Source organism: Mastigoproctus giganteus, chromosome 2, assembly GCF_048544385.1.
Source record: "Mastigoproctus giganteus isolate SK-2022 chromosome 2, ASM4854438v1, whole genome shotgun sequence".
In the NCBI taxonomy this organism is placed as follows: Eukaryota; Metazoa; Arthropoda; class Arachnida; order Uropygi; family Thelyphonidae; genus Mastigoproctus; species Mastigoproctus giganteus.
In genome coordinates, this window is record NC_143576.1 from 200719366 (window position 1) to 200738420 (window position 19055).

The following is a 19055-nucleotide window of genomic DNA, read 5'->3' on the forward strand; positions in this document are numbered from 1 at the left end:
GTACAGAGAAGAGCAGCAAGATTGGTGAGGGGAATGAAGCGATCCTCTTACCAAGAGAGGCTTAAGTTCTACAAATTGCAGTGGCTGTAGACTAGGCACCTGCGTGGTGATCTGATTGAGGTGTATAAGGCCTTGAATGGGTTGAGCACGCTGAATTCTGATGGGATCCTTCCACTTGTTCAGATTACGAACCTAAGGGGACAAAAATTCAAATTAAGAAAAGACAGTTGTAGAATAGATGTGCGGAAATTTGCCTTTAGCCAGCGGGTGGTTAATTGCTGGAACAAACTTCCATCTGTCGTTGTGGAAGTTGAGAGGTTAAATAAATTTGAGGAACTGGACAGGCATTTGGAGGGAATGGTGTGATTTTTTTTTTTTTTTTTTTTGGCTGATGCTGCATAAGCTCATACACATACACTTGCTTTCTTGCATCACATGCCGCCACCACCACCACCACTACTACTACTACTACGACGTGTTAATTTATATATATCCCATGCATTTTTCTTCTCTGCCATATGTCTCATTATTTCATCTGACATCCATTTAGGCCTAAACCTTGAACAATATTTTTCTTATTTATTATGTAAAACCTAGTAGCTTCCAAGATAAGTTCTTTGAATGCTTCCCATTTTGAATTTACTGTTGGTAACATCATCAGTTTGTCCCACTGTATAGAATTTAAATACTGTCTCAGACCATCGTAGTCACCTTTACGAAAGCAATAATCCTTTCCTTTCCTTTACCCCTGATGGTAATTACCTCTTTAAGTAAATCCCACTTCAGCATACTGTGATCACTGCCACCTAGTGGTTCCTGTATCTTGAGATTCTTTAGCATTAGCATTAGTAGAGGCATTTGATGCAAGAAAGCAAGCTTATGCAGCATCAGCCAAAAAAAAAAAAAAAAAAAAAAAAAAACCCACTTCCACTTCACCCCTCTATTCGTTCAAAATACCTGTCCAGCTAAGCCTTAAACTTATTTCGACTATCAACCTCCACCACAAGGGATGGCAGTCTGTTCCACCAACCAACCACCCGCTGGCTGAAGGCAAATTTCCGCACGTCTATCCTACATCTGTCTTTCCTCAATTTGAATTTATGCCCTCTCAGGTGATTTTTCTGAGCTAGAGGAAGAATCCCATCAGCATTGAGCATGCTTAAACCATTCAAGGCTTTATACACCTCTATCAGATCACCTCGCTGGTGCCTAGTCTCCAGACACTGTAATTTGCAAAACTTAAGCCTTTCTTCGTAAGAGCACCCCTTTGTTCCATTCACTAATCTTGTTGCCCTTCTCTGTACTCGTTCCAGCAGCTCTACATCCTTCTTGAAATGAGGCCTCCAGACCTGTATACAGTACTCTAGGTGTGGCCTGACCATTGCCTTATACAATGGAATAATCACCTCCTTATCCCTGCTGGAAAAATTCCTGTATATCATTGACAATACTCCATGAGCTACTCTTGCAGCCCGTCTGCACTGCTCAGAGAACTTCATATCTGCCTGCACAACCACCCCCAAGTCCTTTCATTCTCTACCACTGTCAGTGTAGTACCACAGAGTTGATACGTAGCTCTGGGGTTGCTGTTTCCCATGTGTAGTACTTTACATTTGTCAATGTTAAACTTCATTTGCCACCTCTCAGCCCATCTGCTCAACCTTTCCAGATCCTGTTGCAGCAGCATAGTGTCAGTAGTGTCCATGACAACCCTGCCAACCTTTGTATCATCTGCAAACTTGGACATTAAGCTTGATATACCATCATCAATATCATTTATAAATACAGAAAACAACAATGGACCCAACACTGAGCCCTGAGCGACTCCACTAATAACATCAGTCCACGATGAGCAGTGTCCATTGATTACCACTCTGTCTTCTCCCCCTCAACCACCCCTTTATCCATAGCAGCAATTTGCCTCCAATGTCACACTGCTCCAATTTGTGTAGCAGTCTTCCATGTGCAACAGTATCAAAAGCCTTTCTAAGATCCAAGTATATAATATCAAAGTTATTCCCTGCATCCAGCTCTTTTGTGACTGCATCATAGTATCCAATCAAGATGGTCAGGCAAGACTTCCCCTTAACAAAACCATGCTGTGTCTGAGCTATAACTGAAGTCTTGTCTAAATGATCCTGCAGTGCTTCTTTAACCAGTGCCTCCATTAATTTTCCTGGAACAGAAGTTAAGCTCACAGGTCTATAATTACTTGTTTCAGCCTTTGATCCTCCTTTGTGAATTCGGGTCACATTTGCACATTTCCAGTCCATGGGTACCTCCCCTGAGTCCAAGGAAGCTCTCATAACTATGGCTAAGGGTTTGCTTACTTCCTTTGCTGCCTCCTTTAATATTACTGGATAGATCCCATCCACCCCGGGTGCCTTTCTTGTGTTTATCTTCAACAGTTTCTCCTCCACTTTACTCCCAGTTATTTCAAGATTCTGTAGCTTACTGCTAGAGTTGAATACACCTCTGGCATTCCCCTTGCTGAATAACTCCTCATGTGTGAATGTCGATGCAAAATATTCATTTAGTTTGTTAGCTAACTGAGCAGGATCATCAACAGTTGACCCATCAATATCAAGTGGACCAATCTGATTCATCCCCTTCCTTCTAGAGTTTACATAAGTAAAGAACTCTTTGCTGTTTTTCTTTGCATCCCTTGCCAAGGATTTCTCGTAATCTGCCTTCGCCTGCCTAACCTCCTTTGTAACTTGGTTGCATATCAACTTGTATCTATCATAGGCTTCTGTGTCATGTGTTAATTTGTAAGTATCCCACGCATTTTTCTTCTCTGCCATATGCCTCATTAGTTCATCTGACATCCATTTTGGCCTAAACCTTGAACAATATTTCTTAGTTGGTATGTAAAGCCTAGTAACTTCCAAGATAAGTTCTTTGAATGCTTCCCATTTTGAATGTGCTGTTGGTAACATCATCAGTTGGTCCCACTGTATAGAATTTAAATACTGTCTCAGTCCATCGTAGTCGCCTTTACGGAAGCAATAACCCTTCCCTTTACCCCTAATGGTAGTTACCTCTTTGAGTAAATCCCACTTCAGCACACTGTGATCACTGCCACCTAGTGGTTCATTTATCTGCAGATTCTTAATGCATGAAGAATCACTGCTGATAATCAAATCAAGAGTATTACTCCCTCTAGTTGCCTCCCGAACATGCTGATGTAGAAAACAGTCATCCAATAAATCCACAAAAGCCCTGCTAGTGTGTGAGTAACCAGCCCCCAAATTCCAGTCAATATCTGGGAAATTAAAATCTCCCATTATAAGACTCTCTGATTTACTGGCCCACTCTATTTCCCTGTACAGTTCCTTATTATACTCATCAGAGTCATTAGGCCTATAGCACACTCCTACTCTCAATTTTGATCTCCCAATGCTTATGTCACACCAAACTGACTCAACACTGCACTGTCCAGCGATGTCGACTGGCTTCACTTCCTTGGTTTTTATGTGTTTCTTAACTAATAGCATAACCCCTCCCCCCTTCCTATCCTGTCTATCCTTTCTGTAGACGTTGTACTCCCAAAATTGCAGTTCTGCATCCCTTAAATGGGAGTAGTGGTTGTTTTTTTTTTTTTGGCTGATGCTGAATAAGCTTGCTTTCTTGCATCATATGCCTCTACTAATGCTAATGCTAATGCTAATATCTGTGTGACACCACGTCTCTGATATCCCAACAATATCTGCCTTTGATGTTTTGAGCAATACCTCAAATTCATCAAATTTATTTACTAATCTCCTAGCATTGGTGTACACGCAAGTATACCTGCACCTGTTTCTATTCTTAGCTACCCTAACACAACCCATATGTTTACTTGTACCGCAATGGCTCCCAGCAGTCTCTGAAATACCATGCATTTTGTTTTTCAGGCTTCTGCTCATTCTAATAGAAGCAGTGCAAGAATCTCTTTCACCTCTGCCAGTGGCTACTGTAAATCTATTGGTCTTTGTCTCCCCCCAAGCTAGCAGTTTTCCGACCCACCTAACACTGCCTCGATAGCATCAGCAAATATTCTTGCACCCTTTCTATTTAAGTGTATCCCATCCCAGTAGAAGCAATCTCTCCTGTTAACAAGTACAGTCCAGGCTGAAAAAAATTCTACCCCTTGAGCCTTGCACAATCTTTCCAGGGCCGAATTGATCGACAAGGCTCTCATCGTATACTCCCTCCTATCGTGTCTGGGCAGAATTGCAGACACTTTCAAATTCAACCCTAATTCTCGGCTTTTGTTCAACAGTGACCTGTACTTGTTAAGTAATTCTGCCGGTCTCCTACTCTTAATATTATTAGTGCCAACGTGTACAACTATATCACCTTTTGTGCCCTTAAAAGATGATATTCGCTCTACAACGTCATCAACCTTTGCCCCTGGCAGACATACCCTGGTCCTGTTCGACCTATCTTTTTTACAAAGCATATTCCCCGTTTCCCTGACAATAGAGTCACCAACAACTACTAGTTCCTTCGGGACCAGCGCATTCTGCCTTGGGGGTTGCCTCTGTGTCACGCGATGCCCAAGTGCAAGCTCTGGCGTTGATGTGGGCAGCTGAGAGCTTGATGGGCCCCTCAATTTAGTTTCTTCGAGGGCATCCACCCTGTCCTTCAAGCTCTCATATAGGCCCACAAGAACGCCGAGTTGTTGCCTGATATCGATACACTCCTTGCATCGCGCACACACAAAGACATCCCCCTTGGCAGTATCATGTCCCGTACCCGATTGCTCTGCAAACATCAAGCAAACAGTGCATTTTATAAGGCTGTGAGTCAGAGGACAACTGCCCCCCTCAGTTCTGCTCTGAGCCACAGCGCTTCCATTAGCTTGAGCCTTTTGCTTTGCTGCTCTGGTCTGAGTCATGTTTCTATTAATTTATTAATTAATTATGTTATGTTATTAATTATGTTAAATATAATTAATTATATTACGTTTGTAATCTAAGTCGTTATATGTATTTATTTAAACGTACAATTTAACTGCTAACGAAGTTCAACTAACGCTATCTAGTACGGCATACAACTATCGTATCACAATGGCGGGAAAATTTACGAATGGTAGCGGAGTTGAAACACGTGGAAACCTTTACCGATACTTTTATGCAATTACAAGGCCGAGTAAAGAATGCATGAAGAATCATGCATTCTTAATGCATGAAGAATCACTACTGATAATCAAATCAAGAGTATTACTCCATCTAGTTGCCTTCCAACATGCTGATGTACAAAACAATCATCCAATAAATCCACAAAAGCCTTGCTAGCGTGTAAGTGACCAACCCACAAATTCCAGTCAATATCTGGGAAATTAAAATCCCCCATTATAAGACTCTCTGATTTACTGGCCCACTCTATTTCCTTCTACAGTTTCTTATTATACTCATCAGAGTCCTTTGGCCTATAGCACACTCCTACTCAATTTTGATCTCCCAATGCTTATGCCACACCAAACTGACTCGATACTGCACTGTCCAGCGATGTAGACTGGCTTCACTTCCTTGGATTTTATGTGTTTCTTTAACTAATAACATAACCCCTCCTCCCTTCCTGTCCTGTCTATCCTTTCTGTAGACATTGTACTCCCCAAATTCCAGTTCTGCATTCCTTATATCTGTATGACACCACGTCTCTGGCATCCCAACAATATCCGCCTTTGATGCTTTGAGCAATACCTCAAATTCATCATGTTTATTTATGAAACTCCTAGCATTGGTGTACACGCAAGTATACATGCACCTGTTTCTATTCTTAGCTACCCTAACACAACTCATGGGTTTACTTGTACCGCAGTGACTCCCAGCAGTCTCTGAAATATCTTGCATCTTGTTTTTCAGGCTTCTGCTCATTCCAATAGAAGCAGTGTAAGAATCTCTTTCACCTCTGCCAGTGGCTACTGTTAATCTATTAGCTAGCAGTTTTCCGACCCACCTAACACTGCCTCGATAGCATCAGCAAATATTCTTGCACACTTTCTATTTAAGTGCATCCCGTCCCTGTAGAAGCAGTCTCTCCTGTTAACAAGTACAGTCCAGGCTGAAAAAAATTCTACCCCTTGAGCCTTGCACAATCTTTCCAGGGCCAAATTGATCGACAAGGCTCTCATCATATACTCCCTCCTATTGTGTCTGGGCAGAATTGCAGACACTTTCAAATTCAACCCTAATTCACGGCTTTTTTTCAACAGTGACCTGTACTTGTTAAGTAATTCTGCCGGTCTCCTACTCTTAATATCATTAGTGCCAACGTGTACAACTATATCACCTTTTGTGCCCTTAAAAGATGATATCCGCTCTACAAAGTCATCAACCTTTGCCGCTGGGAGACATACCCTGGTCCTGTTCCACCTGGAGGCTGATGCTAAAGACGTGGAGAAGTCTATAGAAGAAGAAGAAGAGAAGGAAGAAAATGCTGACGAAGCTCAATGGAAAAAGGTCATTTGGTCCTTGAGGTCGTCATAGACATTCTCTCAGATATGCCAGACAAGCTGTTATTTCTACATGGGAGTCTAAAACACTGATGGAACTGATATTCAGGTGACACTCAAGTCAAGTGGACCCAATTTCGGCAAAGTCCAGATGATCTGTGATAGCCAAATCCTCTGCTTGCACGTTCACGATGGTGGGACTGTTAGTAATCCTGGGTATAACCTCCTTGCACAAGTAAGTGATGGGTGATCACCCAGGTGTGAACCAACGTAAGCAGGGGTCGAGGTGTGGCACCCACACCACATGGAGCAATGCCGCCCCTCTATGTTACCAGGCAGTACTAGGTGGTAGATGACTCTCATCAACCGGTGCAATACCACCACTTTGCTTATTGGAGGCTTGAAGGGGCCCATGTTTAGTCTCTAGAGCTAAGTTCCGATCAACCCTTCCCCATCTCTTCCATCATGCAGTACGATTGATGACTTTCGAGGTTATGATGAACATCGTGGCGAGATCCAATATTCCTTACATTTCGAGGGTAGAGTTCTAAAACGGTGTTTGCAAGCAGGCCGCTAGTTAGTACACTGGACCGAACCTATTGGTAACTCTCTAAGAGGCTTCCAGATCAGCTAGTGTATAATCTTGCTACCTCTACTCTGGCAGATAGTGACAGGAGGAAGTCTGAGTAATGTGTATGTGGGGAGCATTGTCGAGGCCACGTTATGTCAAGGATCTGGGTATATTCTTACCATGTGTACGCCATATCCAAAAATTTCATTACTTCATACAGCATGTCCCACCCACTTTTTCTTACTATTGAATATACCATGAATTGTCAAACTAATAGAGCAAGCTTATCTACGAAAAGATCTAATCCTCCCAAGCACTTCCTAATTCATTTCACAAATATACATGGTCTCAATTCTAATCTCAACAATGTCCATTTCCAATTGCAGTCTGCCAAACCCCATGTACTTTTTCTGACAGAATCTCAGTTATCGGTTGATTCAACCACTTGTCATCTCAGATGCCCAAATTATTCGATGTATGATTCCTTTCGCCTCAAAGGTGGTACTTGTGCATATTAGCATTAGCATTAGCATTAGTAGAGGCATTTGATGCAAGAAAGCAAGCTTATGCAGCATCAGCCAAAAAAAAAAAAAAAAAAAAAGTAACATAAATAAATAAAAATAACCACTTCCACTTCACCCCTCTGTTCGTTCGAAATACCTGTCCAGCTGAGCCTTAAACTTATTTAGGCTATCAACTTCCACGACAAGGGATGGAAGTCTGTTCCACCCACCAACCACCCGCTGGCTAAAGGCAAATTTCCGCACATCTATCCTACATCTGTCTTTCCTCAATTTGAATTTATGCCCTCTCAGGTGATTTTTCTGAGCTAGAGGAAGAATCCCATCAGCATTGAGCATGCTCAAACCATTCAAGGCTTTGTACACCTCTATCAGATCACCCCGCTGGTGCCTAGTTTCCAGACACTGTAATTTGCAAAACTTAAGCCTTTCTTCGTAAGAGAACCCCTTTGTCCCATTCACCAATCTAGTTGCCCTTCTCTGTACTCGTTCCAGCAGCTCTACATCCTTCCTGAAATGAGGCCTCCAGGCCTGTATACAGTACTCTAGGTGTGGCCTGACCATTGCCTTATACAAGGGAATAATCACCTCCTTATCCCTGCTAGAAAAATTCCTATATATCATTGACAATACACCATGAGCTACTCTTGCAGCTCGTCTGCACTGCTCAGAGAACTTCATATCTGCCTGCACCACCACCCCCAGGTCCCTTTCATTCTCTACCACTGTCAGTGTAGTACCACAGAGTTGATACATTGCTCTGGGGTTGCTGTTTCCCATATGTAGTACTTTACATTTGTCAATGTTAAACTTCATTTGCCACCTCGAAGCCCATCTGCTCAACCTTTCCAAATCCTGTTGCAGCAGCATAGTGTCAGTAGTGTCCTTGACAACCCTGCCAACCTTCGTATCATCTGCAAACTTGGACATTAAGCCTGATATACCATCATCAATATCATTTATAAATACAGAAAACAATAAAGGCCCCAATACTGAACCCTGAGGGACTCCACTAATAACATTAGTCCACGATGAGCAGTGTCCATTGATTACCACTCTCTGTCTTCTCCCCCTCAACCACCCCTTTATCCATAGCAGCAACTTGCCTCCAATGCCACACTGCTCCAATTTGTGCAGCAGTCTTCCATGTGCAACAGTATCAAAAGCCTTTCTAAGATCCAAGTATATAATATCAAAGTTATTCCCTGCATCCAGTTCTTTTGTGACTGCATCATAGTATCCAATCAAATTGGTCAGGCAAGACTTCCCCTTAACAAAACCATGCTGTGTCCTAGCTATAACTGAAGTCTTGTCTAGATGATCCTGCAGTGCTTCTTTCACCAGTGCCTCCATTAATTTTCCGGGAACAGAAGTTAAACTCACAGGTCTATAATTACTTGTGTCAGCCTTTGATCCCCCTTTGTGAATTGGGGTCACATTTGCACATCTCCAGTCAATGGGTACCTCCCCTGAGTCCAAGGAAGCTCTCATAATTATGGCTAAGGGTTTGCTTACCTCCTTTGCTGCCTCCTTTAATATAACTGGATAGATCCCATCCACCCCAGGTGCCTTTCTTGTGTTTATCTTCAACAATTTCTCCTCCACTTTGCTCTCAGTTATTACAAGATTCTCTAGCTTACTGCTAGAGTTGAATACACCTCTGGCATTCCCCTCGCTGAATAACTCCTCATGTGTGAATGTCGATGCAAAATATTCATTTAGTTTGTTAGCTACCCGAGCAGGGTCATCAACAGTTGACCCATCGATCTCAAGTGGACCAATCTGATTCATCCCCTTCCTTCTAGAGTTTACATAAGTAAAGAACTCTTTGCTGTTTTTCTTCGCATCCCTTGCCAAGGATCTCTCGTAATCTGCCTTCGCCTGCCTAACCTCCTTTGTAACTTGTAACTTATGCATATGTCTGTTCTGATATTCCCTGTCAGAGTTTTGGCAATTTGCAATCTCTTCTTTGATCTTCTCTGGCTTAAAAGCTCTCTACCTCATTGTGTCAAATTCATCTGTTGTCTCTACCCTTCTCCCAACTCCACTAATCACTTGTAGCTCTTTGACTTCCTCTCTTTGCAACTTGACTTTCTCCAGTCCAACTTTCTTAACAGTGAGGTAATTTTCCTTGGTGATTTTAATGTTCACAACTCTAGCTGGCTTCCGTTTTCTAGTCACACTGGCCCATCTGGTCAAGATTCTGAGGCTTTTGCAATTACTAATCACCTTGCACAGATTGTTCATGTACCTACAAGAATACCGGACAACCCTAATCATACAGCCAACATGCTTGATCTTTTTCTCACAAACAGCCCTTTTAAGTACACAGTCAAAGTGAGAGGTCCTTAGGCACTTCAGATCGCAACTTGGTGATTGTCTCCTCTCCAATGGAGCCTTTATCTCTTGGCTATTCCCAACCTCATGTTGTTTGGCATTACAAGAATGCAAAATGGGATGTCCTGCGAGAGTTCTTTTCTTCTTTTTCTTGGTCGGATTACTGTTTCAAAACTTCTGATGTCAACATTTGCTCAGATCGTGTCAGTGAAATTATTCTTGCAGGAATGGAATCCTTTATCCCACACTCCACTTTAAAATCTCGTCCTTTATCTAAACCTTGGTTTTCCAATAAATGTGCTAAGGCTGTTCAAGAGAAGAATGTTGCATATCGTAATTGGCTTGTTTCTGATTCCTTAGTTTCATTTTCTGCCTACACCAAAGCTCGCAACAATTGTAAAGAAGTTATTAAACAGTCCAAATTAGAGTTTGAACAGGCTAAGAATAGAAAACTTGCTTCTTTCCCTAATGGTAGCCGAGCATTCTGGTGGCTTGCGAAAGTTATTGGCCACAACTTTTGCCCATCTCTGCTCCCACCTCTGTCCACACCAGATGGTTCTGTTGTCACTTCAGCCAAGGATAACGCTGACCTGCTACCATCCCATTTTTCTTCCAACTCATGTATTAATGATCTTGGTAAAACACCTCCCACCATTCCCAACATGCTCCATTCAATGCCTCCTGTGGTCTTCCGTCAAAAGGATGTCAGAAGGATTTTTTGACAAATCTTGATGCTAAGAAAGCTCCAGGTACCGATGGTATTTCTCCACGATGATTTTTCCTTCTGCTTGGAAATTTGCTCATGTCCAGCCTGTTCCTAAAAAGGGTGACAAATCCCTCCCATCCAATTATCGTCCCATTGCAATTACTTCTACTCTTTCTAAAGTAATGGAGAATTCAATTAACCGCCAACTCTTAAACTACCTAGAAACCTTCCATCTGATCAACGATCGCCAGTATGGATTCCGTCAGTGTTGATCCACTGGTAATATTCTGGCTTATGTTACCCATTTATGGACTAATTTAATGGAAAGGTTCGGTGAAACACAAGTAGTTGCTCTTGACATCTCAGAGGTCTTCTAAAGAAGCTTCCATCTTATAGTTTGCCAACTGGTAAACTATTGGTAAACAAAAGTAATTGGTTATCCAGTTTTCTCTCTGATCACTCACTGAGGGTGATGGTAGATGGCTCTCTATCTTCTATCTTCTCCACTAATGCGTGTGCCCCATGGTTCAGATCTTTCCCCCACTCTTTTCCTCTTGTATATTAATGACCTTCCATTGACTGGAAATCCTAGCCATAGTTTTGCCGATGATAGCACATTGCATTCCACTTTCCATTTTGAGAAACCTTGCTCTGCTCAATCAGCTTCAACTTCTCGAAACTCTGCTACCAATTCCTTAAATTCCGATCTTCAGGTAATTCTCCAGTGGGAAAAGACAACTTAGTTGATTTCAACCCTTCTAAAACTCAGTCTTGCCTTATATCTTGCAAAAAGGATTCTTCTGCTCCTATGCTTATCTTTAGTGACACTCCGATTTCTATGCAAAATGATATATCTCTTTTGGGGATTACCCTGACTTCTAATCTCTCTTGGCACAAGCACATTACAAATATTGCTTCCTCTGTATCTAAAAAACTTGGTTTTCTCTTTCACTCTCGGCGTTACTTTTCTTTAAAACAGCTGCTCACTCTGTATAAATCACAAATCCGCCCTGCCATGGAATAATGTTCCCACATCTGGGGTGGTGCCCCCGAAACCTCTCTCAGGCTTCTTGATTCTATTCAGAAGAGGGCAGTTAGGTTAATTAATGATTCATCTCTAACAGAATCTCTCCACTCGCTGTCTCATAGACGTGCCGACCGGGCTAGCCGGGTGGGTAAAGTGCCTGCCTGGCAACCCAAAGGTCGCGGGTTCGAATCCCGCCTCGGGCTTGGATCGAAGTACTGCAAAAACCTTGGGAGGTGCATTATGGCCACAGAAGCCGATGTGCCAACAACTACCAAAAAAAAAAAAAAAAAAAAGTCTCATAGACGTACTGTTTCTGCTGCATGCCTCTTCTACAGATACTTCCATGGGCACTGTTCTTCTGAATTGACTTCTATAATTCCCGCTTTCTCTTTCAAAACAGTCCAAACACGTGCTGCCAACATCCATTTACTGTCCAACTTCCAACTCACAGAACCAATTTTTCATCTTCCCCGTTTATTCATTGAACTGCTGTTTTCTGGAACAACCTTCGTTCATACGTATTTCCAGAAAATTACAGTCTACAGAAGTTCAAGTGTAATGTCAACAAATATTTTCTTTCATCTTCTCAACCCCCAACCCCAAGCACAGTACTAAGTACTATAGGTTCTAATACCTCTTGTGTTTGGGGTTTACATAAAAAAAAAAAAAAAGATGAACCAAATGAGGAGCCAAAAGATGCTTCATCACCAGAGATGGCAGAGGCGTTTAGTGAAATTGCATCAGCAGTGGCGAGATTTGAGAAGATGGATTAGAAGTCAGGGTAATCCCCAAAAGAGATATATCATCTTGCCTAGAAATCAGTGTTACCAAAGATAAGTATAGGACAGAAGAATCCTTTGTGTGAGATTTAAGACCGGATTGAGTTTTAGAAGGACTAAAATCAACTAAGTTGTCTTTGCTCCCACTGGAGAATTGCCTAGAGATTGGCTTTTAAGAAATTGGTAGTGAAGATTGCGGAAGTTGAAGCTGATTGATCATGGCAAGGTTTCTCAAACTGGAAAGTGGAGTGTAATGTGCTATCAACTGCAAAACTATGGATAGAATTTCCAGGCAATGGAAGAAGGTCATTAATATACAAGAGGAAAAAGAGTGGTGGAAAGAACTGAACCTTGGAGGATACCAGCAATAGTGGAGAAGTTAGTAGACAGAGAGCCATCTGCCATCACCCTCAGTGAGTGGTCAGAGAGAAAACTAGATAACCAATTACAAAAAAGAGTTGGCAAACCGTAAGATGGAAGCTTGTTTAGAAGATCTTTATGCCAAAAACAATCGAAAGCCTTTGAGATATCAGTAGCAACTGCTTATGTTTCACCGAACGTTTCCATTGAATTTGTCCATAAATGTGTAACATAAGCCAGAATATTACCAGTGGATTGACACTGAAGGAATCCATACCGGCTGTTCTAGAACCTTTCCGTCTGATCGTTAATCAGATGGAAGGGTTCTAGATAGTTTGAGTTGGCAGTTAATTGATTTCTCCCTTACTTTAGAAAGAGTAGAAGTAATTGGATGGGAGTGATTTGTCTCCCTTTTTAGGAACTGTCTGGATATGAGCAAATTTCCAAGCAGAAGGAAAAACACCTTTGGAATAAGAAAGTGAAAAAACACTGCAAAGAACAGGAGTAAGTTTAGGAGCACAGGTTTTGAAAACAAGTGGAGATGGAGAAATACCATCAAGATTCATCAAAATTCTTCTGACATCCTTTTGACGGAAGACCACAGGAGGCATTAAATGGAGCATGTTGGGAATGGTGTGAGGAGTTTTACCAAGATCATTAATACATGACTTGGAAGAAAAATTGGATGCTAGTAGGTCAGCTTTATCCTTCGCTGAAGTGACAATAGAACCATCTGGTTTTGACTGAGGTGGGAGCAAAGATGGGCAAAAGTTGTGGCCAATAGCTTTGGCAAGGCACCAGAATGCTCAGCTACCATTAGGGCAAGAAGCAAGTTTTCTACTCTTAGCTTGTTCAAAATCTAGTTTGAACTGATTAATAACTGCTTTGCAATTGTTGCGAGCTTTTGGTGTAGGCAGGAAATGAAACTGAAGAATTGGAAACAAGCCAATTACGATATACAATATTCTTCTCTTGAACAGCCTTAGCACATTTATTGGAAAACCAAGGTTTAGATAAAGGACGCAATTTTAAAGTGGAGTGTGGAATAAAGGATTCTGTTCCTACAAGAATAATTTCACTGACACGATCTGAGAAAGCGTTGACATCAGAAGTTTTGAAACAGTAATCCGACCAAGGAAAAGAAAAAAAGCAATCTCACAGGTCATCCCATTTTGCATTCTTGTAATGCCAAACAACATGAGGTTGGAAACTGCCATGATATAAAGGCTCCATTGGAAAAGAGACAATCACCAAGTTATGTTCTGAGGTGCCTAAAGGACCACTCACTTCGACCATGCACTTAGAAGGGTTGTTTACAAGAAAAAGATCAAGCATGTTGGCTGTATGGTTAGGATTGTCTAGTATTCTGGTAGGTAAATAAACAATCTGTTCGAGGTCATTAGTAATTGCAAAAGCCTCAACATCTCGAACATCTGGGTCTATGTGACTAGAAAATGGAAACCAGATGGAGTTGTGAACATTAAAATCACCAAGGAACATTACCTCACTGTTAGGAAAGTTGGACTGGAGAAAGTCAAGTTGCAAAGAGAGGAAGTCAAAGAGTTCCAAGTGATTAGTGGAGTTGAGAGAATGGTAGAGATAACAGAAGAATTAGACAGAATTAGGTAGAGAGATTTTAATCCAGAGAAGATCGAAAAGAGGAGATTCCAAATTACCAAGTCTTTGACAAGGAATATCGGAAAGGACATATGCAGGTACCGCCTTTGAGGCAAAAGGAATCGTACAGCGAATATTTTGGGCAATTGAGATGAGCAGTGGTTGAATAAACCGATAACTGACATTCTGTCAGAAAAAAGTATAGGGTTTGGCAGACTGTAAATGGAAATGAACATCATTGAGATTAGAACTGAGACCATGTATATTTGTGAAATGGAGTAGGAAGCGTTTGGGAGGTTTAGATCTTTTTGCAGATAAGTTTGGTCTGTTAGTTTGACAATTCGTGGTGTATTCAATAGTAAAAATATACAACATATTATGGTATAAGCATCTAATAATATGAGTAAGGAATAATTAAATATAATGTTCTTAGTTTACACTTTGAATTATAATTAAACTAAATTTCAAATAATTTAAAATTCTGATCCTTGAGTTACATAAAAAGCAATCTTTAAATTACCTATATATACATATATAGGAGAAAAGATACCTCCAAATGTTTGAAAAATAACACTATAGATGTATTTCATTCTCTTCTTTAAAAAAAAAAAAAAATTGTAGTTTTTTTTTTTTTTTTTTTTTTATATAATTTTTTTTCTCTGCTGATGAAAATATTGTGTATAGGCATAGAGAATTGAAGTTTTTCCACTACATAAAGCAAGTGGCTTTATTCCTGATATACCCAAGGATTTCATTGAATGTATTATCTGTTCTGTGATGCCCAACAAATAGGTTTGAGATTGGTTTCCTCAATGTCTGTAAATGAACTGATTTCATTTTTGTTTTTAAAAATTTTTCAATATAATTTTACTCATGAAATCACAACTACATTTTTAAGCCATATAAATTCAGCCTTAAGAATTAAATCTTAATGCACTATGACTTTTCTGTTAGCCATCAAATTTCATACATTATATACATTTTTTCTAGAAATGGATGAAAGAACAGCCTGGAGTTCGTAAAATGTGTCCATCATGTGGAATTGGTATCGAGAAAGTTGAAGGATGTAACCACATGACATGTCAGCAGTGTCTTTCTCATATCTGTTGGCTTTGCTTGCAGGTGTATAGGACTGCAAACGAAGTTTACAATCATTTTCCATTCTGTAAACAAAATCAGACTTTTGGGTATTAGAGAACAGTTTTCTAATTCTGATAACCACATACTTGTAGTTTATAAATGTTTTTTATGTGTAAAGTTTGAAATTCTTCCTGGAAAAAAAAAAAAAAAATTCTTGGAGAATTTCAGAGATTGTCGCATAAAAAAGAGAATTTTTTATATGACATAATCTCTTATTCCATATAAAAAGAAAGGACTGTATTTTTATGGAAAACTTAACTCTTCTGTTAAAACATACCAGAACACTGATGTATTGCAGTGAAATGCAAATTAGAACCCTCGTATTACATCATTTATTTGTAACATACAAGTTACGTTTCTAAAGTAGAAAATGTAGATTTCATTTATTTGAACAGTATACATTATGCTGTGTAGTTTTTCAGTATAAAATGCATGCCAGAGTATGAGCAAAATTTTCTGAGTAATCAGAACAGAACAGATTGATTTGCTGAAAGGCTTATTTTGTTCATTTCTTTTCAATTTTTATCAATTTTAGCATTGCAAAAATTTCACTTAATGCTGTAGGCTTACCGATCATGCCTTCCACATCACAAACTGTAAAATTTTTATTACTACATCGTTAAGTTCTTTCATTATAACTGGTAATTGCATTTATCAGTATTAGTAATGGCAAATGTGCAAGAAAGCAAGTTTTTGTACAGTATCCACAAAATAAAACTTTCCCACATCACCTGTCCATCCTCTCCAATAGTTTTCTAGTTCTTCCTTGAACTTATTCAACCTATCCACTTACACAACAAATGGAAGTTAATTCCAACAATCAAACACCCACTGGCTGAGGGTAAACTTCCACACATCTATTTTGCAACCATCCTTCCTCAATTTGAATTTATGATTCTCATGCATATTCTGAGCAAGAGGAAGAATGTCATCAGCTTACCTTAATCAGATCACATCCAAGGTACATAGTCACTAGGTGCTGCAGTTTGCAGAACTGAAGCCCTTCATGGTAAGAGCACCCCTTTGTTCTCCTCACTGATCTCCTTTCCTTACTCTGCACCTTTTCTATCAGCTCTAAAATGAAGCCTTCGGACATTTTATAATGGGATAATCACCTCCTTATCCCTGCTAGAAAAATTCCTGTATATCATTGATGAAACCCTATGAGCTGTTCTGCAGCCTTTCTGCACTGTTCAATTTCATATCTGACTGCACAATTACCGACAGGGTTTTTTTTTTTTTTTTTTTCTCTTCATTTTCCTCTATCCTGGGTGTAGTACCATGCAGTTGGTATATTAATCTGAGATTACTGCTACTCATATGTAGTACTTTTCATTTTGTCGATGTTAAATGCCATGTGCCTAATTTTTCTAGATCTTGTTGTAGTAGCATACTGTCATTAACCACCTTGCCATCCTTTATATTATCTTCAAATTTAGACATTAAGGCTGATATATCTCCATCAATATCATTAATAAATATAGAAAACAACAATAGGTCCAGCACTGAAACCCTGGTGGACTTCACTATTAACATTAGTCTGTGAAGAGCAGTGTCCATTGATATCCACATTCTTCTCCCACTCAACCACCCCTTTATCCATAGCAGTAACTTGCCATTAATATTACACTGCTCTAATTTGCACAGGAGTCTTTTATGTGAAACAATATCAAAAGCTTTCCTAAAATCCAAGTATATGATATCAAGATTAATTTTTGCAACCAGTTTGCAAACTACTGCCTCCTAGTATCCAGTCAAATTGGTCAGAAAGTCACCCCTTAACAAATCCAAGCTGTGACTAATGTATAACTGTACTCTGTCTAGATGGTCCTGCATTACTTCTTTAATCACTGATTCCTCTGTTTAACCTGGAACAAAAGTTAAGCTAACAGGTCTGTAATTACTCATGTCATCCTTTAATCTCCCTCTATAAATTGGGGATACATTTGCACATATTTAGTCCACAGGGACTTCCCCTGAATCCAAAGAGGCACTCATAATTATGTTGCCCCTTCGGATTCAGGGTTTGCTTACTTACTTTGCTACCTACCTTAATACAGGGTGGCCACTGACATACTGAAGGGTTTGAAAAAGTAATAACTTCTTCATTTTTAATCTTTTTTATTTTCTTTTTTTACAGGTTATAGAGCAAACTTGCTTTCTTGCATCATTTTTCACTAGTACTATTATCACAGCTGAAACATGACTTTTCACTAGTTTTAAAAACCTCACACACTTTATTAAACTTTTCCCTTTCTTTTTTTTTTTTTATTTTGCTGATGTATAAGTTTGCTTTTTCCATCATGTGCTGCTATTACTATATTTTCGCTGAAGCATATGACTTTTAACTAGTTTTAAAAAAATCTTAACACTTTTTTAAACATTTCTCCTTTCACTCCACTTCCCTTTTTTTTTTTTTTTTTTTTTTTTGCTGAAGCTATATAAGCTTGCTTTCTTGTCTCATTTGCCATTACTGATACTAACCATAGTGCCAAACAACTATAATGACGATTTTTGAAGACTATCAGTTGTATTCACAGATGTGGTAGCTTATAATGATATGCATGTGCTTAGGAGGAAAAATTATATAACAAACACATTATGGCTAAAATATATCTATTTCAATCAATTTATAATTAATGGATAAATTAATAATAGGTAAACTAATTCTGTAATATAGCCAACATTCATGGAAGATTGATGGCACCTAAAAATTGCCTCAAACTGAACAGTAAAAAGAATTGCATACTCAGTTAAGTCTTTTCAGTTGTTATAATGAAAAGAATAAGATGATTATTTGTAATCTTACTTGACATCTCAGTTTAATAAACAAACTTCACAAAACAATTGTGTGACTATTAAAAAAAAAAAAGTTCTTGTTTATACTCCGGCATGACCACCACATCAGTGGAGTTTACAATAAATCAATCAATACAAACCTTAATCATATTTAGCAGTCACAGGCTTCTCCCCGCTGCACTCAAAGAGCATGTGCTACTGCACTCACACTCCTGGCCATTACAATGAATAATAACTGTTCTTAGTAAAGTATGGTCATAACAGCTTTCTATTGCAAGGACTGAGCCTTCGTTTATTGGTCATAGTCATACACCCTCAATTCATCACCAATAATGATGGAAGAAACAGTGCATGAGTCAGCAGCATAATATTGACAAAGATGCTTACATGTGAGAACTCTCTATGATCATCAGGGAGAATGTAAGGCAGGAACTTGAAATGCATCACATTTCTAAATCCTGTTTTAAAATGGGTTGGCTCATCCCATAAGGAATACCAATTTCATCAGATCACCAATTGCTGGCAGACAAGTGGCCCTCTTTAAACTTTGCAAACAAGTGAAAAGTCTTCAAACAGTGCATAGTATCTTCTCCAAAATGCAGATTTAAAACAAACTTTGGTGTAAATTCACTGTTCAATAAAATCTCATGTAATTTCAAGATACACAGTCAGTTTCCAAAATTTTTGATCATGTTGGTTTCTTTATATGGATTTGTGTTTCACATACAGAGAAACACGAATCCACAAAGGTAAATG

General features: G+C 39.5%; 1 protein-coding gene across 1 annotated transcript in view; it reads left to right on the forward strand.

Annotated features, from left to right (window-relative positions):
* Positions 1 to 15554, forward strand: part of LOC150089909 (uncharacterized) — a 56474-nt gene extending 40920 nt beyond the window's left edge. The window contains exon 6 of the mRNA XM_090390128.1: positions 15351 to 15554. Within this exon, the coding sequence (XP_090246254.1) occupies positions 15351 to 15554 (204 nt within the window). The remainder of the gene's footprint in view (positions 1 to 15350) is intronic.
* The last annotated feature ends 3501 nt before the right edge of the window (positions 15555 to 19055 follow it).